This window comes from Chaetodon trifascialis, chromosome 6 (genome assembly GCF_039877785.1).
Source record: "Chaetodon trifascialis isolate fChaTrf1 chromosome 6, fChaTrf1.hap1, whole genome shotgun sequence".
Lineage (NCBI taxonomy): Eukaryota > Metazoa > Chordata > Actinopteri > Chaetodontiformes > Chaetodontidae > Chaetodon > Chaetodon trifascialis.
The window spans coordinates 10,486,207-10,511,187 of NC_092061.1; the positions used below are offsets into that span (position 1 = coordinate 10,486,207).

The following is a 24,981-nucleotide window of genomic DNA, read 5'->3' on the forward strand; positions in this document are numbered from 1 at the left end:
GAATCTGACTATCAAAGACTTACTGGACCTTGTGTTAAGCCAAGCTAACTGGCTGCTGGCAGTAGCTTCATATTTACCACGTGACAGTGGTATCGGTCTTCTCATCTAACTCTAACTCTAAGAAAGCAAATAATTGTATTTTCTGTGAGAAAGCCTGGTGCAGATGTCACATTGACACGTGTGATTTGAGATTGACCTGCACACAGAGAACAGAGGACATCAAGTAAAAGAGTATCTGTCCCTTAGAGAGACAGATCTCTATCATTCACTACATATTCCTGTATATTGTTAAATAGTGCCGTGTGTGTCTTCGACAGAACCACCGGGATGTCCAGACCACTCTGAACATTTTGTACATTCTCAGTGAGCTGCTCACTGTGGGTGAGTACTGTTTATTTCTGTATTTTTACATTGATGAGCAGGTCATGCCCTGATTTTGAGAGCTGGTAACATCATTTAGTTTCCTGCTGGACTCTGTGGACAGTTTAACTGACAGGTCTGATTTAGAAAATAATTATTTGGGGAAACATCCAAAATGTTTTTCATGACTGAGAAGTACTTAATATATTCTAAAAGCATAAACACGTCATCATGCTGCTTTCATGAAATTGTAAAGTAGTAGTAATTTGTACATTTAACTGGCACTGATAGGATAGTCATGTTTTCAGGTTTGTGTTTTCCAAGGTTTCAGTTGTCTACTCATTCTTACCTACAGTACCTGCTCTGATCCCATCATGAATTCTATTTTATTACATCCAATGCTGTTTCATTGGTCGTGTCTGTCTCAGGCAGAGGTCGCAGGGTCGGAGTATTTGTGTCTAAAGGAGGAACAGGGATATTATTCCAGATTCTGATCGCTGCCAGTAAAGAGCTGCCTCCCAGTGAGGAACTCATGTTGCAGCTTCACTCACTGCTGGCCAAGGTGGGGCCAAAAGGTAGGTTAGACTCACAGATCAACACAAACACACAGTACAACATTATCATTAGCAAGACATTTAGACCCTTTTGCCCAAGACCCAAGTCTGGCCTGTGTTATTAAAGGTGTCCTGATGAGTTTCCTTGTAAACAGAAAACACTGAAAATCTGATTCTTCTCTGCATAATGACCGACCGTTCAATCTCTGTGTGTTCAGACAGAAAGTTTGGAGTGAGGGCGCGTTTGAGTGGAGCTCTGAACGTCACAGTCAACTTAATGAAACAAAACCTACAGAACAGCAAACTGCTTCTGCCCTGCCTGCAGGTCCTCAGGGTTTACTCTAGTAACTGTAAGTCATGTCAAACTTTTATATCCACTTCTCAAAATGTTGCCGTTCTCTCATGGAGTCTAAGTGGATCAGTACCAAGAAATGTCCTGGCACTCTTCGCTATCCAGTGGCTTTTGATGTCTCTTTCTGCTTTTGCTTGATATGTCCTCATTTATGTGTCTGTTTTTGTGAAGTGGTGAATGCTATTTCTTTGGGCAAGAACGGAGTGGTGGAACTGATGTTCAAAGTCGTCTCGCCATACAGCAAAAAGAACACCAGCCTGCTCAAGTAAGAGGTTGATTGTGTTAATGAGCCAGCAAGAATGTGCATGTCCGTGCATGTAAGTTATTCGTTGTAAAGCACTTTGAGCTGTGTTTCTTTATGAAAGGTGCTATACAAATAAAGTTTATTATTATTAGGTGTTTTTTTTTTTTCCATCTTTGTTCAGTCGATCATGTAACCCATTTGCTTTGTTTCTGCACCCACAGAGTCGCCCTGGACGCACTGGGAGCACTGCTTAAATCCAGTGAGCAATTTACTTTGTAACTTTTACTTTTGACTCTTTCTCCACTAAACCTTTACCTGTCTTTGATTCTCTGAAGCAAACAGTAAATGATCATTCCTCTTCTTCCTCTTCCCTGTGCAGAAACAAACGCCCGCCGTGCAGTCGATGGTGGACATGTGTCCGTCTTGCTGGCTCTGTACCTGGACTGGCATCGCAATGACACTCGGCATCGCCACATGCTGATTCGCAAAGGGCTGCTGGTCTGCCTCAGGAACATCACCAACATCAAGCTCGGCAGGAAAGCCTTCATAGAGGCTGATGGCATGAGGATCCTCTACAACTCATCCACTGTGAGTGAGAAAGTGACACACAATTCGAGCATGCAACACATATGTACCGCACACACACGGTTTCACCTACTGCCAACTTTCTGTGTGTTTTAGGAGTGTCTCCCGGTGCGGACCCTGGATCCTCTGATCAACACTTCCAGTCTCATCATGAGGAAGTGTTTTCCTAAGAACCGCCTGCCTCTGCCCACCATCAAATCGGCCTTCCACTACCAGCTGCCACATGTTCCTCCTGCAGGGCCTGTGGCACAGCTGTACAACCAGCCACCGGGGGGTGAGGACACAGGACACACTCACAAACACACACACACACACACACACACACTTCACTAGAATGGGCCCCAGCTTGTCACAGTGTATGCACGCTGTTTATCGAGAATTATGCCGACAGATAGACACAAATTCAAACCTACATACCACACAGACACACACATGTGCGCGCGCACACACACACACACACACACACACAAATAATGATTATATCCCTGGAACAACGAAATGATTACTGGCAACACTCTTGACACTGCTGCACACAATGTGCCTTACAGGAAGAAAGATTCCTCAGCTCTGCAGCAAGCCCTTAAAGAAGGGTAAGACGTACGTAAGACGCGACTCCATCCTCAGAATGCTTCCTTATTCACCTCACGTCACATTTCACTAAACTATCACATGACATGTGTTAGTAATAAAGATGAAATAAACATGCTAAGTGCACATTGCTTAGTGCTTGCTTGCTCACTAGTAGACTTACATACTTGCACTGTACTCAACTAATTTGCTTCCATGCGTCCACAGGCTGTCAGGTGAACTATTCGAGCTCCTTTGCTCTTCCCTTAATCTGATCTAAAATGAAACATGTCCGCTAAAAAAGGTTATTTTTCATGTTGCACAATGATTAGCTGAATCCGCTTGATGATGCACATGTTGACACATCTGAGTTTATTTCCTCCTTTTATGCTTTGCAGAGTAAAAAAAGCAAACAGGAACTAAATAAAAAACAGTGACATTCGCCACAATCTTGACAGCTCTAAGTGGCAACAGGAACCCAGTCATTGCCTCAAAGTCATGTTGACTCATCTATAAACATGTCAGTGATGTCAGTAACCCCACCAGGAGAACAGTGTAGCATAACAAGCTCTGAGATCACCAGCTCAATGAGTTTGAATACATTTCTCAAACTCAGTATTTCCTCTTTCCTCTAAAGTCTCCCACTCATCTCTGGATCATGGCTGCTCACATCTTTTTTTTTAACATTTCCTCTCTTCCTCTCATTGCAATAAGACTCAACCACCAAAGTCAGTTGAGTTCAACCACTACACTGGTTGTGTACCATCCTTACACACACTTTGGGAAATGGTAAACTCCCACTTCGAGCGAAAACAATTATGAGGTATGTCTGTTGTAAGGACAGTAATAACATCTGTGTGTGTGTTTGTGTGCGCACCCAGTGGATGACGTGGTGGACGAAAGCGACGACAACGAGGAGATGGACGCAGACACAGAGAACGATACTGAGAACGAAGAGGATGAGAAGGATGAGTTCTGTGTGGTAATTCTGAGCCATGTTTCACACGACAACATTATGATCGGCACTCACTGTGGAAAATGTTTCTCTGATTGACAGTGGTGTTATAGAGACAGACATCTTAAACATTTTTATTTCCTGACTGGACTTCACTAAGCCTCATGGTGTATAATGTAATTAATTGGCCAAAGGTGTATTCAGAAATAGACCATGTGCTTAAAAAACTCAGCAGTTGTTTGAGCTCCTGAACATATGCTTTCACAATTGCAGTACATGAATCATCATATTAGCATACCGTTATTGATATTTGAGGAGAGAGGTTTATGTGCAGCTGCTGTTGTTGCAGTCCAGTTGCACTCCTCTACATTTCCAGCAGAGGGCAGTCATATCTCACCAGAGTATGCCAAACACTCTCCTCCCACTATGTCAAACATGTCAACCATGTCTGATATGCAATTACGAGTACCGATTTAATCCAAACTATGTTCTTCCCTTACAGAGTGTACATAAGCAATCTAGAGAGGCACTCAAAATTTCCAAGCACCATAAATCCCCTTAAACTCTCACTTTGCTTATCATCTCACTAGGTGTATGGTTTTTTCCATCCCGTAATCCATAGATTATAACAGACTTGAGCAACTGCTTCATATACAGCTACATTGCACACAGTCTGTTTAACTTTAGATGTATGTTTGTTTGTTTGTTTTGTGTCTGCTAATCAGAATGACGACATAGAGACAGACCTAAACAAGCTACATCCCAAAAAAAGCCCTGGACGTCCTTTTGAGGAGTTGAGGGTCTATGAGAGGTTCTTCTTGGAGCTTTCTGAAGACTTCCAGGTCAGTATTTTCTCGATGAGGTTTCATGGTGGAAAAAAACACCCATTTTAGCCTACGTAAATTGCAGCTGAATTGGCCCATTAATGTCATTATATAACCTCTGATTCCAAAAAGGTTGGGTCGCTGTGTAAAATAATGTGAAAAAAAACAAAACTGAAACTGAAATAAAACAGAATGTCATCATTTGCTTCATTGATTCCCAAAACACCTGTTTGGAACATTCCACAGGTAAACAGGTTTATTGGCGATAGCATCATGATTGGGTATGAAAGGGGCATCATGGAAAGGCTCAGTCATTCACAAGCGAGGATGGAGTGAGGTTCGCCACTTTGTGAACACATGATTGTATAAAGGATGTTACTGCATTAACTGAGGACCACTTCATAAAACTGTTGTCAATAAACACAGTTTGTTTGCATTCTGTTTTTATTTGTGTTTTACACAGCGTCCCAACTTTTTTGGAATCTGGGAAGCTATTGTTACAGGTTTTTCTGATCAATAATTCTTATTCCTGCAGGGTTATAAATTTGAATGCTCAAAGAGTGCCTCTACCACATCTTCATCGTCATCCTTCTCCTCATCATCGGCCTCAACTCAGTCCACTCGGCCGATCATAGTGCCCACAGCTCAAGCCCTGTCCCCGAAGCATGTCCCTGTACAGAGCTCTCAGGAGGATTGCAATCCTACCAAAGGAAAACACTCTCTGCTGTCTTCTTCTGCGCCCACTCCCACTGCTCCTCTGACTCCTCTAGAACTGGACACCATCCAACTCACTAAGGACCAAGACAAAAAAGAGGAGGGCTACATTCCTTCCCCCGACACATGTACGACATTGTCCTCCCTCGCCAGGCCTCCTTCTCAAGGGCAGATGATAGAACAGCAACTAGCACACGTGTTGGAGTGTGTCTCCCTAGAAGAGGAGGGAGTCTTGAACGCGGAAGAAGGAGGAGGAAGGGGAATCAAACAGGACGGATCCCCAGTCAATGCCACGAGGCACATACAGTCTCCTCTGCTCCTGGGGGGCATCGCAACTCGTCGTGTGGGAGGAGGAGGCAGTAACTGGGGTTCAGACTGTGGCTCAGAGGGCACTGAGGATGAGGGAGGGGAAGGAGCGGTTCTGGAGGTGCCAGATACGGCGCTGCTCCTCCCGCTGCATGACCCCGACCTGTACGTGGAGATGGTGAAGGGAACACAGTCTGTACCCCATTACGCTGAGGTGGCCTACCCTGACTACTTTGGCCATGTAGCCCCAACATTTAAGGAACCCCTGCTGGAGAGAATTTATGGTGTCCAGAGGTGAGACATTTTTCTGAAAATTGTGGTTTGCAGAAATAATTCGGCATGCAAACTGAAGAGGGTACACGGATTTTAAAAACTAAAGCCCTGCTCAGACTGCAGGAATTTTGGCTAGTTTGTCACAATTCCCTCTTCCTGACAGTCGGAGGAAAAATCTGGTTTGGGACCTTGGTCGGTGCCAATGTTAGCCCATTGTATCTGATCATGTGAGGGGTTTACAGATCCAATCTTAAACCTCCTGATCTGCTCACAAGCTCATCAGAGCTGCCCCGACAACTTCAAACATAAGCCACGAGCAACAAGGAAATGAAAAGGAATAGAGTAAAAACCACCAGTGCAAATTGAGTGAATATTTTGTATTTAGAATATTGTAATACTGAACTACTAATTACAGTAGTAGAGATGTTTCAGTAAAGTTTAGAGTCAAATTTTCCAAGTACAGTTTGGAAAAAAAAAATGTCAATCATGTGGTCACATTCTGAGGTTCTGCATCAAGAGTGGCTTTTTAGTCTGTGAGCTACAGTTTCCACCTGTAAGTCTGCTGTGTATAGAAGGTTAAGGGAGTGGGAAATCGCATTCATCATTAATAAATAATATTTTTGGCTATTCACTGTGTTAACTGCGAGTTTGTTGTGGGTCTAACCCTGCAGGTCTAAGATTTTCCAGGACATTGAGCGGTTGATTCACCCTAATGATATCCTGGATAAAGTAGTTTACGACCTGGACATTCCGAGGTGAGTTCCCCTCGCTGTGTTAAAACATCACATCACTCAGGCTAAATGAGCTAAAGTGATGACATCTGTCACTGGTACTTCAGCGATTCTGTTAATGTTAAGAGCTGGAGCCTTCACATAGCAGACGAGCTCAATTCACTATCCGTATAATGGAAAGATAATGACTCGTTTGTTCCTCCTGAATATTGTTGTGTTCCAGTTGTCCTGTGATTGAAGACAGTGGAGAATCCCTGAAGTTCAACTCTCAGTTTGAGTCTGGCAACCTCAGGAAGGCAGTTCAAGTTAGGAAGTAAGTATTTATTATCACATCAGCTACAGGAGAATGAATAAGAGGTACACAATGAGATGTGCAGTTTTAATTAAATCAGCGTTTATCACATTAATAACATTTAAATTTGTGGTCAACTTAAAGTATGTTCAACCCACTTCTTACCTCAGTTTTAGTAGATTAATAGCAAAAGATGTGTTGCATCAGTGTTGTTGATGACGTTGTGGTCTGTATTTACCGTTTATGATGTGTTTCTGCAGATATGAGTATGACCTTGTGCTGAATTCAGACATCAACAGTAATCACTACCACCAGTGGTTCTACTTTGAGGTGAGCGGCATGCGTGTTGGAACTACCTACCGCTTCAACATCATCAACTGTGAGAAGTCAAACAGCCAGTTCAACTACGGTGAGTCGCAGCGACATCAGGATAGAAACAAAGCGAACAGTTTCCACCACACTTCTCCCTCTGACCTGCAAAAGTGTTGTGTATTTTTGTGACATTACCTTGAATTAGACCTTTTTAGCATCCAACAACACACATTGTTAACTTTTGTGCCTTTTTATTTGTGTGTGTGTGTGTGTGTGTGTGTGTGTGTGCGTGTGTGTGTGTGTGTGTGTGTGTGTGTGTGTGTGTGTGTGTGTGTGCAGGCATGCAGGTGCTGATGTACTCTGTGCAGGAGGCGATCAGTGGCAGGCCTCGCTGGGTCAGAACAGGAACAGACATCTGTTACTACAAGTAGGTACACTCAGACTGCAAAGGACCTGAGGATATCTTGCAAGCAAGATCATGGTTTTCACACCAAATACCAGCCATACTAGCACTTGCTGCACTGAATTGTATTAAATACCTAGTACCTGTATACATTTTATGTAGCTATAAAGCCTTCTCTTGACAACTTTACAGCTTACTACACTGACAGTTATTATGAGCTAGCATGAATGTACTTATTACTGCAACATTCTGACACCTCAAATGTAGAAAGTAGTGCATGTATGATGTTACATTCACTCAGTGGCCATTGCATTGGACTGAACACGTGTTTATGAGTTCAGAAATAGCCAGCCAGAAATATATATATATATATATATATATGAACTGATTTAACACATTTCCCACAGTGTCACCAAAAACAGAACATGATAAACTAGAATTTATGGCAGAGCTGTTGAATTGTATTGCAATAGATAAAACAGGTGTACCTAATAAAGTGGCCATTGGGTGTATATGCTATGGGTCCTATATTGTGTCACATTCGCTGATAAAACGTTCCTTCTTCTCCGTAGGAATCATTTCGCGAGGAGTTCTATTGCTGCTGGTGGTCAGAAAGGGAAATCCTATTATACACAGACCTTCAGCATAAGCTTCAGCCATAAGGATGATGTGTGCTACTTTGCCTATCATTACCCTTATACATACTCCACTCTGAAGGTAGCATTGCATTACCACTGTTTGCTGTAATCTAGAGAACATAAGCATTTGGTCGTGTGTTTGCATGTGCTCACGCAGTAATTATTACTCTATTCTCCTGTTGTTAAACCTCCCAAACCCCCAGTGTGACCCCAGTTGCACCTCCCCTTTGCCCATCTTTTATCAGTAATGTGTCCTTCAATTATGAACTCAGATAACCACTGTGCTGTCAAACTACTTTACACTGATTTTGTCAGTAGTTATGTTATTTTAATTATATGTTTGTCTGTCTTTATCTGGAGTGACTATGCAGAATTGTTCTAAGAAAAGCAACAATAGAGAAGCCCAGTCTGAATGACTTGATCTCAAGTGGCCAGCGCAACAATACAACAGGAAAATGTTAAGAACCCATGAGGTGTGGGGGCTTAAATAGAAGCTGTAGATAATAATATTAGTAAGTGAAATGTGAAAACTGTAAATTGTATCCTCAGATGCACCTGTCCAAGCTGGAGGCTCTGAGGACCCCTCAGATCTACCTGAGACAGGACGTCCTGTGTGAAACTCTGGGGGGAAACAGCTGCCCCCTTGTCACCATCACTGCCATGCCGGAGTCCAACTCTAATGATCACATCTGTCAGTTCAGTAAGTAAATCATTGTACGTCTGTGTGTCTGTGCAGCCGTCTCAGCTGCAGGTACTTCATACATTGTGGAAGAACACCTGATCAACAGAATGTGTAGACTGTTACTGTTGGATGCTGTATTTTTATTGTTTGAACCTGGCGCTCACGTACTCAGCAGTGTACTCAGTCTGAATTTTCATTTGCATCTCATTGACTTCTTCAGCAAATGGAGTTCTGTCAGGGCAAAGATTTAGTAACAGGTCTTTGATCTTAGATTATTTTGTCACGAATAATCTGTCATTGTTTAGTTAAACTTTCTCCAGTTTAACTTTGTCAAAGATTTGTGATCTGTCTGCTTGATAGTTCTCCAGAATGTCCTCTAAGAAAGTCCCTGACGGAAATGTTGCTTTCTCACAAATGCTTGCAAGAACATTAGAGTGAATATTACTACATGAGAACAGCGCCGGTATCAGGCTATCCAGCTCTTACCAAATAGGTTTTCTGTCCACTGTAGTTTACTGAAGCTGTTTCTCAGCTTTGAAAAACTTTAAATTGAAGAATCTTTTTTATTTTTTTCTCATTCCATCTTCCTCTCTTTGCGTTTTTGCTGTGCTCCCCTTCCCTCTCCCTCCCTCCCTCTTCAGGGAATCGTCCATTGATCTTCCTGTCTGCCAGAGTGCACCCTGGAGAGACCAACGCCAGCTGGGTAATGAAGGGCACGCTGGAGTTCCTGATGGGCACCAGCCCGCTTGCAACCAGCCTGAGAGAGGCCTACATCTTCAAGATAGTCCCCATGCTCAACCCTGATGGAGTTATAAATGGAAAGTGAGTAAAGAGTCCAGAGAGAAAAGAACGCGCAGTCACAGCTTCCAAGCATACACACTGAAGAGGCGCACGTCTGCCGAGCCTAGGCCTGCACGTTGGTCACAGCTTCATGTATATTAACACACACAAAATCTTGTCTTGAAGGATTCTCTAGCTGTTGCTCTCTTCTCCTCCACTCTGTATCCTTCCCCTCCTCTGCGTTCTCCCTTCTGCTGTAGTCATCGTTGTTCTCTGAGTGGAGAGGATTTGAATCGGCAGTGGCAGAACCCCAATCCTGAGCTCCACCCCACGATCTACCACACTAAGAGCCTGCTGCAGTACCTTGCACACTTACAAAGGGCACCACTGGTATGACCTCTAATTAACTGGACTTAAATTACTTTGGGGAATTTTGCACGTTGCCGCATCATCTTTCATTTAGGGAGTGTAAGGACTAACATCTTTGTTAATGGTGGTGCCATTTCTCCTGTTCAGCTGCGCACTCTGTTTGGCTGCATGTCCAGTAAATTTCACATCAATAAATCACCAGATTAGTTTCTAACACATGAATGCAGTTCCATAAACAACAGCCTCTACTGGCCTCTGTCCTACACTGCGTGTCAGCAAGTTAGACATAATGGGATATTGCTTTTATGGGAGATTTGTTTACTACACAAAGGGCGATGACTTTATGGCACAAAGCAAGGTGAGGCCGCTGTCCTTCCGCTGAAAATAGAGTGAAGAAAATGTGTTTTTGAAGTTATTATTGTTACACAGCCACTTACGTAAGCAAGTTTGTAAAAAAGGAGCAAGAGAAGATAAACTGATTTTGCTTCACTGTGTCTTATTGAAAACACAACGTGATAAGCATCACATTCTTAATCCTCCCTCTATTTCCTGTTTGTGTGTGTGTGTTTGTGCGTTTGCATGCACATCTGCACGCAGGTGTTTTGCGACTACCACGGTCATTCCAGAAAGAAGAACGTGTTCATGTACGGCTGCAGCGTGAAAGAGACGGTGTGGCAGTCCAGTATCACTGCGACATCCAGTGACTTACAGGAGGACCTTGGATACAGGGTGAACACACACGCATGCACACACACACACACACACACACACACACACACACACACACACACACACACACACACACACATCCTGAGCCTGAAACACACACCAAAGTAAATAAACAAACACTCATCCTTACCTCTCTCTCTGTGTTCTTTCTGATTACTGTTCTCACATCACTGAATAATAATTGCACTGAACTTAATTCACCTTAAAGTTCTATCCATATCGACTCAGAAAAGAGATGCAGCTCATATTTATAAGAGCACATTAAGTGACAATTTGAAAGTTGAAAAGCCAGTTTACTTTAAAACTGGCTGTTATTACATTTCTCTTTCTCTCTTTTCATAAATATCTGAATGTATTGTTACATAATCCTGAGTTAACTGCTTCCTGTTTATCTTCCGCATTCATTGCTATGGATTCCCTTATTCCAATGAGTATACATGTAATGATACCTAATCTTTTGCAGTAACGTATGGTTCAACACCAGCTCTTATCTGACAAATATATCAGATTTTATTCATTCTACAGTGGTGGAGAACCTCTCTTTCCATCCATTTACCAGTCTAGCTGGTTAGGTCAAGACTGGGTGACTGTTTCTGTCTTCATTTGGAAATGCAGAGAGAAACTATTTCTCACTGAGCAGAATGCTAATAAAGAAGACAGTTCAATGCAGAGTTTCCTAGTGGACATGTAGCTTCAGGCTACAAGCCCACAGCAAACATTTTGGATTGCAGCAGTCAATACTGCTGCTTCCAAGCATCTGCTCTGTACATGAGCCCGTCTTTGCTGGACACAGTTATTTGCCCCTTCTGTAAAGTGTGCTTTACCGTCTGCCCCCTGACGCACACTCACCTACTCAAAAACACACATTTTTTTTGTCCAGGCACTTCCTAAGATCCTGTCCCAGATTGCCCCAGCCTTCAGCATGGCGAGCTGTAGTTTTGTTGTGGAGCGCTCCAAAGAGTCAACGGCGCGCGTTGTTGTGTGGAGAGAGATCGGAGTACAGCGCAGCTACACCATGGAGAGCACGCTCTGTGGCTGTGACCAGGGGAAATACAAAGTAAGAGTGTGTTTCATTTTGTTTAAAGACCGGGGAGGTTGTGTTCATGGCTGGCAACCGGGGACCCCAGAAGATTTTATTGTTTGCATATATATGCTAATTAAGGAGCTGCAGTGTGGGAAAGGGCGGAATTATTCACAGCTATTTTCCTTACTGACAAAATCTTCATAAAATATTAACACATAAGATAACATAACATATGCAGAGAATTAATTGCTTGGCTAATGTATCAGCTTTTATCACATTGTACAAGTGCTTTATTGCATCCACCCCGTCAGTGAGCGGGAGGTGCCCCATAAATGTCCAAATGTCCACCAGGTGGTGCTGCAGCTCTTCTTTCCACCTGACCTCTGGCTTTTCTCCTCTTTTCTTTTTACCTCTTTGCCTCCCTTTCTTCTCTCTCTCTCTCTACCCCCCCCCCCCCCCCCCATCTCAGCTGATTTCCTTCCTGGTAAATTCTGCCAATGTCAACATCTTACATGTCAAGAGGCACTCTAGAGATGCCATTTTGGCACTGATTAACACCCCCACTGGCTTTGCGTGGAAATGTTTGTCCAGATGTGCAGGAACTAATGTCTGCTGAACTCGGCCTCCATATTTCTGTGGCCCGACCAAGTTCAGATTTTCCCAGCTCTGCTCTGGGGATAAAGGAACATGAAAGTTTTTGGGTTGAGTTGGGGGTAAGCGCTGTGTGTGTGTGTGTGTGTGTGTGTGTGTGTGTGTGTGTGTGTGTGTGTGTGCGTGCGTGCGTGCGTGCGTGCGTGCGTGCGTGCGTGTGTGTGTCCCTGGGTGAGTATTCATTTACTTGTATGACGGCACAGCGCTGTGAAGACTTTGTTAGGGCTGCAGGTGTGAGTGCATGTGCGCTCCCTGCAACTGAAATATATTATCATGTTTCTACATGAAAAGTTTCCTCAGCAAGTGCTTTCCAGCATTGAGAATTGGGCCGTTTGAAGATGGACAACGGCTCCATCCCCAGCCTCCAGAGCAGCTATAAAACACCACAACAGCCATTTGAAATAGATTTCTGTCAGACCTCTGAAATTATTTTCTGAAGTCAGCTGTATGTTGGAAGTGTGCACATACTGTACATGACAGTTTGTTTTTTTCTTCTGATGAACATGTCGGTGTTTTAAATTGGCTTTGATGTGCAAATACACGTTCTCTGCAGGGTCTTCAGATCGGCACCAAAGAGCTGGAGGAGATGGGAGCTCAGTTCTGTGTGGGCCTGCTGAGGCTGAAGAGGCTGACGGGCCTCCACAACCACCAACACCTGCTGGATTTGGAGAATGACATCATCGGGACACAGTCTAAAGTGGCCAGGTTAGTAAAGCAGAGCAAGCCACAACACATAGTTCATGCAGAGGCACACAGATGCTGTGAGACTATGTAGAGATAGCGAGCAATGTTTTGAAGCCCACATAAAACACACACACAGTTGAGGACTAAAGCCTGTGATCTCATGGAAACAAGAAGGCAGGCAGATGTCATGAACGAGTCTTTTCCACATTTCAGAATTTTTATTTCTCGGCATTGTCTTATATCTGATATCTGAGATTTTAAAACTGTTTTCTGCTGCCACAAAATCTATCTGGAACACAGTCAAATGGTTACAGACTTTTTTTATCTGCACAAAACACCCTCCTCGCTGCCAGACACGTTCCCCCTTGGCACCGCTACTCAACGGTGTGATCGTCACACGGGATCTCCTCTGAAGCGCTACTCAAGAAAACATGAAGGCCTGCGTTTATACACGGCTGCTGTGAGCGTCATTGAGATTCTATCAGTGTGTGATGAATATAATGAAAACTCTGGAGTGAGAGGGGAATGGGTATGAATAATTGTCAGCAGTGTCATTATTTCTCTAAGAGAGCGTAAAACAACCACAAGATCTTTTTTTTTCCTTTTTTCTCGATAAAAACCATTTACGCCCACACAGTGAGGCTTTCAGGGCCGCAGTGAGCAGGCGATGGCGCAGGAAGGTACCATGTGGATTAAATACACGTGGAACGCGCAAACTAGTACACTGCCTTCCTGCACAGTTGCTCGATGCTGGAATATATTAGCACAAAGTAAAAATATTGAAGTGATTGCTGTCAGAGCATGTCTTCATCCCCTTAAGTGCCAGTGCCAGGGGACACAGCAGTGAATATGTTGGACTGAAAGACAAACACTGATCTCACTCGTCCAGCCAGAACGATGCGTCTCCACCGTGTTTATGCCTCCTCATCCTCCATGTTTGCTTCATACAGGAGAATCAGCAGTGATTCATTCGCCCATTCATTCTTTATTTCAGTTCACAACTTAATGACCTGTCTTTGTGTTTCTCTGGTATGAACAAGTCTTAGACCAGCCAAAGAAACTTTGCTATTATTTCCTTAGTGTTTGGTGTGCTCTGTGCGTAAAATTAATTAATTGCCAGATCAAGCATTTTTTTCTTATTCAAATTAGCGCTTAAAAGATTAGTGTGTTAATCATTCCTCAGAAAATAATTCATTTTTGGTATTTATCACAGAAAATTGGCAAACGACGTTGGTTCCAGCGTCTCATATATGAGGATTTCCAGCTTTTCTCTGTTTTATCTCACTGTAAATTGAATATTTTCGGGTTTCAGACCGTTGTTTGGGTAAGATAAGGCATTTGAAGATGACGGGCTCTGGGAAATTGACAAAGACTTTTTCCACTGTTTTCTAACATTTTATAAGCTAAACAATTCAGCAATTAATTTAAATAAATTCTTTTTTTTTTTTTTTTTTTTTTTCAAAAAATAAATTAAATAATTGTCCACACAGTGTGCTTGCTCATGAATCATCAGGTTGATAAACCAATGTTAAAGGGCCCAAAACAGAACATAAGGGTTAGATAAGGAAATTAGTTTTAATTCTAAAATCACGATCAAAATCTAAGTGTAGACCCATTCACAAATATTTATTGAGCCCTCATTCATATTGTAAGAAATATGGCTTCAAACAATGAGCCGGCGCTGCTCTTGTATGTCCTAACAGCTGAGCTTCACTGTACATCACATCAGCTCTGTCTCGGGGCGGCTGTGATTCATGAGGTAGAGCGAGGTGGTTCGATCCCTGGCCTTGGTGGTCTATAAGATGCTGAACCCCAAATTTTTTGAAAGGTTGACTGCAGACTTGGGTTGTAAGAGCACTTTGTGTGGTACACTACAGTCCATTTACCATTTATTTAAATTCCCTATTCAGAAATATGAAGTCCACACAGATTAGATTGTACTTCAGTTCAAAGCCACAAATAAATTATTAAAGTTGGCCAAAGCCAAGCTGTGACCACCAAGGTTATCTTAATTTCTTTTTTAAACGTCAGCCCTTCTCCGCACCACAGATTTGTTAAAGCAGTTCATTTGAAAGAATGGCTTTAAGCTCAAAACCACTTAATGCTCACCTCTCTCTCTCTCTCCCCCCCCCCCCTTTCTTTGCTACTAACCTACTCCACTCTCATATTGATATATTCATCCATCATTTATGTGTCTGATCATTAAGGGACTCCAAAAGTGTTCTGGTGCTTGTGTGTTTGCGTGAGCATCCTTTGGGATTGGTTGCTCTCCATCCCGGGTTTATGGTTTTATGCATGGGGCTTGCTGTGGTACCACTTACCATTTAATAGGTCATCACAACAATGATATCGTGGCCATTGGGAGGCGTCTGCAAATCACTTGGTGTCTCGGACTGAGTAAATGGGTGGATACGGGCATGGGTGTGTTTCTGTGTGAGTGTAGGCAGGAAGAGATGTACGTATGTGAGGGTTTGGGGATGCAGGGGTTTATTCACATGTGAATGATGGTAATTGGGGTGATTAATGTCCACACATGGATCTGTATATTAAGATGGAGTGTGTGTAGAGATGGTGGATACGGAAAATGTAACCCAAAGAAAGGAGAAATTGGGTTTGGTTTTTCTGTAATGGCCTGTAATGGTTGACTCACAACTCTCATTATCTGTTTGGACAATACTCGCCCCATCCACATCATTACACACACACACACACACACACACACACACACACACACACACACACACACACACACACACACACACACACACACACATTATCGCACACATGCACATTTACTGTACATATACTGACGCACAATTTCTCCCTCTGTCTCTCCCTCCTGCACTCACACACTCGTGAGCTTGGTGGGAGATCATTGTCTGAGCCCCCTGATCGACTGTCTCCCTGGGATCACATTTCAGACCATTAACACCATTAAAAACCCACTAAAGCCACTAAAACCTCAAAGAACCAGCAACCATTTAACCATTAAGACCCAAAGGAAAAAAAAAAACTACCTTCACCCGTCAGAGCACACAAGCACTGTTTGTTTCCAGCTTGTGTTCTCTTAAGAACACAAATAGAGTTCTTTAAAACAGACTTTAATGTGTGAAAATGTGATTTGGTGTCTGTTTTTTTTAATGTAGTACTGTACTTTTACATATTTTAGTTTAAGCTGAAACAATTACTTGATTAGTCCATCCACAGAAAATTAATAATCTATGCTTCCATCTCGTCTAAACTGAGGATTCACTGCTTCTCTCTGTTTTGTGAACTGAATATCCTTCAACTGCTGACTGTTAGTGAGACAAAAAAAGACGTTTGAAGGCATCACAATGGGCTCTTGGGGATTTCAGATATTTGTCACCTTTTATAAACTCACAAATGTATTAATCTATGTTCATTTTTTTCCATCCGAACATTATAAAGCAAAGATAATATTTATCCACATAAACGGGCCTGTTGATAGTCGTACATTTGGTCTGAAGGCCTCATGCTGTGTTTGTTTTTTGTTTTCTGTGCTTTCAAGAAATGGGCTTCTCAGCAGCGCATTGTCGAGGACCATGAAGCCCATCTCAAATGCATTTTCTTGGGTGTTTTACTCTGAAATCAGAAAGCTCTTAGTGACTCTGAGTTCAGCTGAGAGTGAAGGAGAGTAACATGACAGTTGTATGGCGCACAGTGCATGTGAGGGAAAATATGTGGTTTTAAGAAGTGCTCTATAAATGTTTATCATTTATTATTTTTTTTAAATAAAGTATGCAGAAATGTATTTTCTATGTCTATGTTTTCTATGTTTCTATGCTTTTCTAAAGCCCTGAGATGCTGACATGATGTAGATGCACAGTTTTGCGCATCGTCCCCTCACAGAGAAATGTGTGTTTTTCCGCCCAGCAGCAGTACCACCACGTATGTACTGGAGGAGGACGAGCCGTCCTTTCTGGAGGCCATAGACTACAGCGCAGAGAGCAACGATGAGGACGGCGAGCCCGAGAATGAGCACGGCGGCGAAGTCCATGACAATCCCGATCATCACGACCACCTTTCGGACTCGGAGACAAATAACAGGGACTGACGCAGCGGCGTTCATCTCTTCCACTCCTGGCGATTTGAGCTTAAAACCAGCCACTGCTGGGATTGCTAGCTGATCTAAATTCAAAGGTAAAATAGTCAGAACCCACACCTCTCACTTTGATTGTTGAGTAGATAAACTTAGATTTACACTTTACCCTATTATATAGTCACTTCAGTGGCAAGTAGGCTACATTACAGACACATGGGTGCTCTTTTCCCAGCTGTGTTGCTCCTAAAGGTGCGTACTCCACCTGCCTTTCACTTGGATCGATTTCAATGAATGTTGTCAGCTTTCACCGTCCTACTATAACTTTCATGAACTGTAAGCCCTGACCTCAGACACCATATAGCCTCTGAGATCCACACATAGCTAACCAGAGCAGCAAACAGCAGGCACCGCCGATCCTTAACTTGAACCCTCGTCCACTCGCTCGTGTTTCACAGCCTATCTTACACTGAAGCTACCTGACAGGGCTGTGGTAGTGTAGTAGAGCCAGTGGCTTCTCTAGGTACTGTTTTTGAAACCTCTCTCTCCTGCGACCCTGTGTTTTGCTCAAAACAAGTCCTGGTGATTGAGGGAAACTGGATCTCCCCCACTGACCAGCTTAAAGATCCAACCAACCTGCCTTCTTATTTCCCTTTTCCTTCCTTTCAATAGTCTCGCCCTGCACTTTAAATTTTTACTCCTTTTGTTGGTTTGGACCTTCCTTGCTTGCCTCCTTCCTTCCTCTAAGGTGTCTAAATGGGATGCAAGGATGAGAAACAGCTCAAAACATACATGCAGGCTAATCTTCCAGTGTGTCTCATGTACACTTGAGTTGTGACCTCACTTCCTCTCCACTGTTCGGCCGCAGTGCAGGCGGTCCGATCTCCATGCGCTGTTTGCCTTGCTTTGTCCAAAAGTGAAACTATTTATATCACTCAAACGTCGAATGTTCACGTCTTTATCAAGACACACCTTGTACAGTACGTGAAATACAGGTATAATCACGCACCGCAAACCAACGAAGGCCGGATTGGTTTGAGATTCTTGGTCAGAGGTAAAAACATGAAGATGGAATGTAACAAATCCACATGCACTGTTGGTGTTTTCATCGTTTTTAATAATAGACAGTATTATAATATTAGACAAAGCAGTAATGAACAAGACGCATGAGCTGCAGGGAGCAGAAAACCCTTTTGCACTTTGGATATACACTATACACGCAAAACAAACTGAATGAGAGTGAAGCATCACTTTACAACGTGTCACAGTTTGCAGACCTCAACTTCAGTCACCTCATTAGTTAGAAGCTCAGAGCGGATGGTAGCGTTGCTGTGACGTTTTAAAAAATTATACTGGAATCACTTTTTTTTCCCCTTTTTATCCTTTCCTCCAACCTGTGTGTACATTTGTGGACTTGCTTAGGAGAGACTCCATGCATAACGGATGGTGCTTTGTATTGAGAGTATAAAGTAGTGTGCTGCATTATTTCTAGATTTGTTTATGGAGATGAGCTACATTTCTGTTGAGTTCGTGGAGCTAGCGCATGGCTATTCTGTGTTTCTATTTTGTAATTTATTACATATTGTTTCTGGGATGCAAACCTGTATGTATACTGTATGAGGCATTTTGAGTGTGTGTGTGTGTGTGTGTGTGTGTGTGTGTGTGTGTGTGTGTGTGTGTGTGTGTGTGTGTAAGAGTTTTAAGTTATTCCATTATTCAGCTCAGCTAATACTCTTATACTGAATTTCTTCTTTCAATTTGATTATCCCCTCTCTCTCTCTCCTTCACTCCCCTCAGTCATTTTCTCTCTCTTTTCTCTCTAACCTCTTTTATTCCCTCATTTTCTGTCTTTCTCTTGGCTCTACACTCTTTCAAATGTTACTCATGGACATCTTACAAACGCAGGGAGGTCCTTGTTCTAAGTGTGTGTGCATATGTGTGTGTGTGTGTGTGTGTGTGTGTGTGTGTGTGTGTGTGTGTGTGTGTGTGTGACGGACATATGATGTGAATGACGGTACCCTCTGATTGTGTGTGCTGTTATATCTGTTTGTGCGTAGCAGTTTATATCCACACAAAGCTGGGTTTCTTTTGTTTTATGTTTGTTCTGAGGTAAACAAGTGGAGATAGCAACTCTGAAGTTGATTGTAATGCAGAAAACTGAAGCTAAGAGTGAATATGGGAAATAAAATGTGAATGTGGTAAACTGCCTGCTCTATTTTATTTATTTCTCTGAGCTGCGCGCTGGAGTACAAACCATTATGTGCTTTTCCTCTGCGTTATTTTTCTGTTAAAACTCAAATGAACATTAAATTCACTCAACATTTGCCCTCCTGAAGACCTTCCTCAAACTTGGTAAAGTGACTGTAATGGATCCTAACTGAGTTATGAGGAGAAGTGCTGTGATTGGCAGAGCAAACCAAACTCATAATGGAGGAAAATGTTTGTTTTTTTTTACTGGGTCTTATTTTCGTAGTAGATGTTGGTTCAGATAATTGGGTTAATCTGGACTCGCTTACACGATGGCTCATATTTTCACTGTGTGCTCCTTTGAACGGCTGTCTTAACGTTTACAGTGACCTGCTGTGAACAATTTTAGCCAAGCTGGGAGAATGAAGCATGAAGATAATAATTTACTAATTCTTTTTTGTTTTGGTGCACGGGGAATAAAGTTTATTTTATGGGTTTTTCATGCTTAAGCTGGGGTTGGGTTACAAATCAGGTTTACATCTCTTAAAGAAAAGGTTCACGTTACTTCCGTGCACATGTACACATGAAGCACTGCCCTGTCAGTGTAAATGATGGAGGACTAAAGCCACAGTTCTCACTCTGTGCAAAAATTAATTTCACAGTTCAACCAAAGCTAATAAGAAGCTTCAGCTGTTTGAGTTAGACAAATGAAATGGGTCTCTTCCAGAGTTACAGTCGTCGTGTTGCTATCCCTCCACCGCTGCTCAGCAAGGAAACAATCTGGAGTCTCTGGAAGTTTGACTAAAACATTGACATTTAGATTGAAATCGCTTCATAAAGGGGATTTCTTTGCAGCTAGTATTGACAGGAGGAAGAATCACAGTGACCAGTGGCTCAATGTACGTATGGATGTGTGAGTTTTGAAAAAATGTGGACCTGCCTTTTAATACTGCCTCATGCACAGACACTTTGTCTGACAGACGACAAGGATTTGGCGCTCAGAGATGTCATCAGTAGACTTTACATTTCTCTTTCATGTCCACAAATCTGTACAGCAAAATCTGCAACTTGTCAGTTTTTTTAAGGATTTTCTTGCTATACATCTTCCACTGTATCTCTTTTTCTTTTTAGCTATTTAATCCTCGACCCATGATCTTTCTGTCTGTCTATCTAGTATATGTATTTTCTGTCCATGCTCTGTAGGCACATGTCTTTTTGAGGGTGATTAAAAGATAATTATCGTGTTTGCAGGCAAATGCGGCAGATAAATCTAGAAAGAAGAGCCTTCAAAAGATGATGTAATGCTTTGTCCTCAATCAACCTCTTGGTGCGCAGCAGCTCTCAGTTCAGTCTTGAGGGCTGAAAAATGATTGTATTTTTTCACAGAGGCCATCAGTAGCTGTAAAACTGTCTTCATGCTTCGAACACAACTACATAAACCTGACAGTTAACCTATGAAACATGCAAAACCTCTGTTATCAGCACCTGGTGACGTCCACAGAGCACTGTCTGCATTTGGCTTGAGCTGATTTATTTCTGGGCTAATAGAGCATAAGTAGATACTCAGTCACTTCGTGTCAGGGGCACAGTTGTATAAGCATTTGTTTAGCAATGTGCCTCCGCTGCTAAAGTGCCCAGATTAACCTAATCTTTTGCTTCTGAGGAAATGAACAAGGCGACAAAAGGTAGCGCAAATGTCCTTAAAAAGAAGTGTTGTATGACGCTAAATGTGAATGGATATAAATGGACAGAAGGATGCAGAGGAGGAGGAGGAAAGGAAGACATGGCAGAGAGCAGCGGGAGGAGAGAGAGTGAAAGGAGTGGAAGGAAAAAGCAGAGAGGAGGACAAGAGGAATTTGGAGAGGTGGAGGAGAATGTTAATCTGAGGAAGGCAGCGTAGAGAGAAAAGCTCTTTTCCTCTCTAAGCCCCACGCCCTCACTTCCTGTCCCTGCTGTCAATCAGAGCAGCTGAAGTGCATCAGACAAAAGACCACCCCTACACCCTCCAACCAACACCACAAATACCAACCAACCAATTAACTGCTCTGGTCAGAGGACGGAAAGTGTGTGTGTGTGTGTGTGTGTGTGTGTGTGTGTGTGTGTGTGTGTGTGTGTGTGTGTGTGTGTGTTGCAGGGAGGTGGAGGGTTTTAAACTGCTTCTGAATGTTTCTCATGTTCATCAGAGACCCCTAATTAGAAATCTCTCTCCTTCGTTCGCTCTGTCTCACGCATTCACGCAGGCACGGTGCCCAGCCTCCATCCTCACACTGACGAGCTTATTTCTGTAGTCAAAGTGTGGCTCTGTGGGCCTCTAATAGCGTGGCCAATTAGTGCCAGTGTCCGACTTGGCTGTGTCTCTAACTCACTGGTGGTCCCACTGAGGGACAGAATGGCTCCTCTGAAAAGGTACAAGTCCACAAAGAACGGCCCGACAAAGACGTGTGTGTATAGGCTGCGTGTCACAGCAGCACACAAGACTGGAAAAATTGCGTATGTGTTTGATCTCATTGTAATTCAGCATCAGAAGTTCTCAGTAAAGAGTTAAGCAGTATAAGCTGTTACACATTATGATAGAGAGAAGTGCTTTTGAAGATGGTTGAATGGTTTAAAATAGTGCCACGAACACTAAAGGTACGAAATTCAAACCCATACACAGTATCAGCCTCAAACCAGCCACTGTGTTTTTAGTCAGCCCAAGCCTACAGTATAAGGCCTTTATACTAACAACAATAAACGAAACAATAATAAAGAATTAGTTTTTAGGAAGAGGAAAAAAAAGGAAGTCTCAGAGGCAGCCAGATGAATTTCAACAGACAGGCTTTTTCAGAGTTTGAGGTCCTGGTTTCTTAAATCTAGTCTGGGGAAATGCAGGATTTTGTAGCTGGATCCGAGGTTGAATGCAGGTAATAAGCACACAAAGCAGACTTGTGTACAATATTCTGGAGCCAGACCATGAAGTGCTAATACATAAAAGCTGCAAATCAAGTCTAAAATCAACTGGAAACCAATGCAAAGAGGATTATCTCCCCTGTTCTTAATATAGCTATGTCTGTACAGTCGTTGAAGGAGCATTGCACAGCCATAAGGTTGGAACCACAAGAGAGATTTTTTTAAAAAGAACGGTATCGAAAAAGCCGACACTGAAATATCCTAATCAACAAAGACTAGATCCTATGATTCTATGAATGCAACTCAACAGCGTCTTTCATTTGACCCTCAGAGGCTCTGAAATGCCCAATCATGCCAAGGCTGACACCCTGTTTATAACAAAGCAGGTGGAGTGTCCCTTTAATACTTAACTGCTTTCTTTAAGTCTTTTACTTCATCCAGCTGCATCTGAATTAATGCCAGAGTTGCTGTTGACATAAGAGAAAATCTAAATACAAATCTTCAAGGGAACAGAGTGCCATAGATAGCATCTCTCACTAGGGGGAGACACATCTGATTGAGCTCTCCCAAAGCCTTTCTGTGCAGCTTTTTGCAAACAGTCTACGAACACAACAGTGCCAACACGGTGGGGTTTTGTTCGCCGCTTGTGTGTGTGAATGTGTGTGCGTGCATGCACGTACGTACGGGACAAATTGCAGCCGGTGATAAACGGACAGAAGACAGCTTGACACAGATAACAGATGCAAACACACCACGTTAAAATCAAATGCCCTGCAAACATTTTTCACAGCGGCTCACATGGACCCACTTTCTCTTTTGCATATCAATAGCCCTAGATAGTAGGTATGCACTCACACACACTCACACACACACACACACACACACACACACACAGACATAATTGGTTATGTAGGGAGCAGAGCCAACTTGCACCTCTCGTTGCCGTGGTAACCAGAGAGACTGATTTTTCTAGAAGCACTTACTCACATCCCGTCTGTTATTCACTTGTTTGTTCATTCATTCCTCCTTTTAGCCTTTCTTTATACAACACTCTCTGCCTCTCTCCCTCTCTCTGTGGGTGCTTTTCAACCCATTTCCATTCCCACCTCTACTCCAATAAGATGCACCCTTAGCATGCATATGCAAACGAGGCGGACTTGAAACCAATTAAAAAGAATTAAATAACGAGCAGCATTGTGTCCTCAGCGGTTGGACACAGAGATAGTGGCTCAGACCCGCTGATACAACATCTAAGCAGTAACAATGTCTGTATAATTTGCTTCTGACAGTCAAGCAAAGGACCTGGACGTCAGACTGATTTGATCATTTCATCTGTATATGTTTACTCCGATTCTTTTTTTATTTCTTTATTTGCTTGCAGCCCAAATGCAGCACGACTCATCTCTCCCTAGTCCTGTCCTGTCTCATCCTTTTCCTTTTTTCCTCGACTTCCTCCCATTGACACTTCCACAGCTCTCTCCAGGGCGTATCAGGTTATCATCGGCCAACAAAGCTGGAAACAGGAAGTATATATTGCTCCATAGACAGAACTCTGGAGATGCACACACACACACACACACACACACACACACACACACACACACACACACAGACTCATTCAGGATCACCTTGCCTTCAAGGATTCAGACAGAGAGTGTGAAAAGGAATATATTTTTCAAGAGTGGCTGATACACAATGCAGATGGGCCCACTTCCACACAGCTCGAGTGTTTTCATGCAGAAACTTAGAGGAGACAACCCAGATGAGTTTATTTCAAATGAAATTTTCTAGTCTGACATCAAACAGGAGGCCTGCATCCAATTTACACACAAGGCAAAATTTGTTGGAAAAAAAAGGGACAATTGGACGTTCGGACAGAGGAAAACAACAGGAAGAAAAAAGATGCTGAGAATGAGAAAAAAAGGAAGGAAGGGACAGCTCTTTACTCATGTGTCAGCTTTCTGTCAAAGAGAGAGAGCGAGACGTGGAGAAAGAAAAGAGAGACAAAGAGACAGCAAGCTCTAATAGTCCTGTGTCAGCGTCCAGTCAGACCCCAGTGCAAGGCGACTTGGTGACGTCGATGGACGGACGCCAGCAAGGTCAACGGCCATAACCTTCAGGTTAACACAGTTACTTACTGCACACTAAACATGATATGTGCATGCATGCACAAAACACACACTTAACATAAAGCATAAAGCATGGTAGAGACATAACGCGGGGGTAGAGACAGCAGAGCACACATGGTACTAATGAACATGGTGGAGCAGAGTGAGTGCTGATGATGGATCCAGAGAGACACACACACAGACAGACTGGCACACACACTGTCTCAGGAGTGTAATTAATATGTAAGTTAAAGTACCTCTGCTATAGATATGAGTGGACCTGTCCCCGCCCTCTACATACCCACACGTTTTCTTTTTGGCTACGGTGGCCCTGAGAGGTCAATGCCCTGCCACTAAACAAAAACAGATGACAAGGAAACATCCCTACCAATCTGACAACACATACGAAGCATCACAAAGCGCACTGTAAATATCGAAAGCAAAACCAAATGCAGAGGCAAAGAGAGAAAACACAAGCAAATACAAAAAGCTTCAAGTCGCACAGAAGAAAACAGCTCAGTTACAAAAGTTTCCAGGCGACACCCAGGACTGACGTTGCCATAAAATTACTCACGCCATTGACATTTGCTTCAACTTTGACAAGCAAGCATCTTGTCTTAAACTGCAGTGTGATGTGTTTTCAGGGTGTTTTCCTCTGTGTATGCATCTACTGTGAATGTAAAAGTGCAAACAATAAAAATTATTTAA

At 42.8% G+C, this 24,981-nt stretch overlaps 1 protein-coding gene across 6 annotated transcripts in view; it reads left to right on the forward strand.

Moving 5' to 3' along the window:
• The window catches only part of agtpbp1 (ATP/GTP binding carboxypeptidase 1), a 28,316-nt gene extending 9,021 nt beyond the window's left edge, over positions 1–19,295 (forward strand). For 2 of the 6 annotated variants that reach the window (XM_070964380.1, XM_070964385.1), the window contains 23 exons: positions 318–381; positions 789–935; positions 1,133–1,264; positions 1,438–1,531; positions 1,732–1,769; positions 1,890–2,098; positions 2,192–2,369; positions 2,644–2,685; positions 3,544–3,644; positions 4,343–4,459; positions 4,977–5,755; positions 6,406–6,489; positions 6,689–6,778; positions 7,018–7,166; positions 7,409–7,496; positions 8,045–8,189; positions 8,660–8,810; positions 9,434–9,614; positions 9,833–9,962; positions 10,539–10,670; positions 11,551–11,727; positions 12,899–13,050; positions 16,924–19,295. In XM_070964380.1, coding sequence (XP_070820481.1) covers positions 318–381; positions 789–935; positions 1,133–1,264; positions 1,438–1,531; positions 1,732–1,769; positions 1,890–2,098; positions 2,192–2,369; positions 2,644–2,685; positions 3,544–3,644; positions 4,343–4,459; positions 4,977–5,755; positions 6,406–6,489; positions 6,689–6,778; positions 7,018–7,166; positions 7,409–7,496; positions 8,045–8,189; positions 8,660–8,810; positions 9,434–9,614; positions 9,833–9,962; positions 10,539–10,670; positions 11,551–11,727; positions 12,899–13,050; positions 16,924–17,104 — 3,561 coding nt within the window. In that variant the 3' untranslated portion in view covers positions 17,105–19,295. Of the gene's footprint in view, positions 1–317; positions 382–788; positions 936–1,132; positions 1,265–1,437; positions 1,532–1,731; positions 1,770–1,889; positions 2,099–2,191; positions 2,370–2,643; positions 2,686–3,543; positions 3,645–4,342; positions 4,460–4,976; positions 5,756–6,405; positions 6,490–6,688; positions 6,779–7,017; positions 7,167–7,408; positions 7,497–8,044; positions 8,190–8,659; positions 8,811–9,433; positions 9,615–9,832; positions 9,963–10,538; positions 10,671–11,550; positions 11,728–12,898; positions 13,051–16,923 lie in introns of those variants that run through there. The other 4 variants (XM_070964381.1, XM_070964383.1, XM_070964384.1 and 1 more) reach the window with 4 other exon arrangements.
• Positions 19,296–24,981: the final 5,686 nt, after the last annotated feature.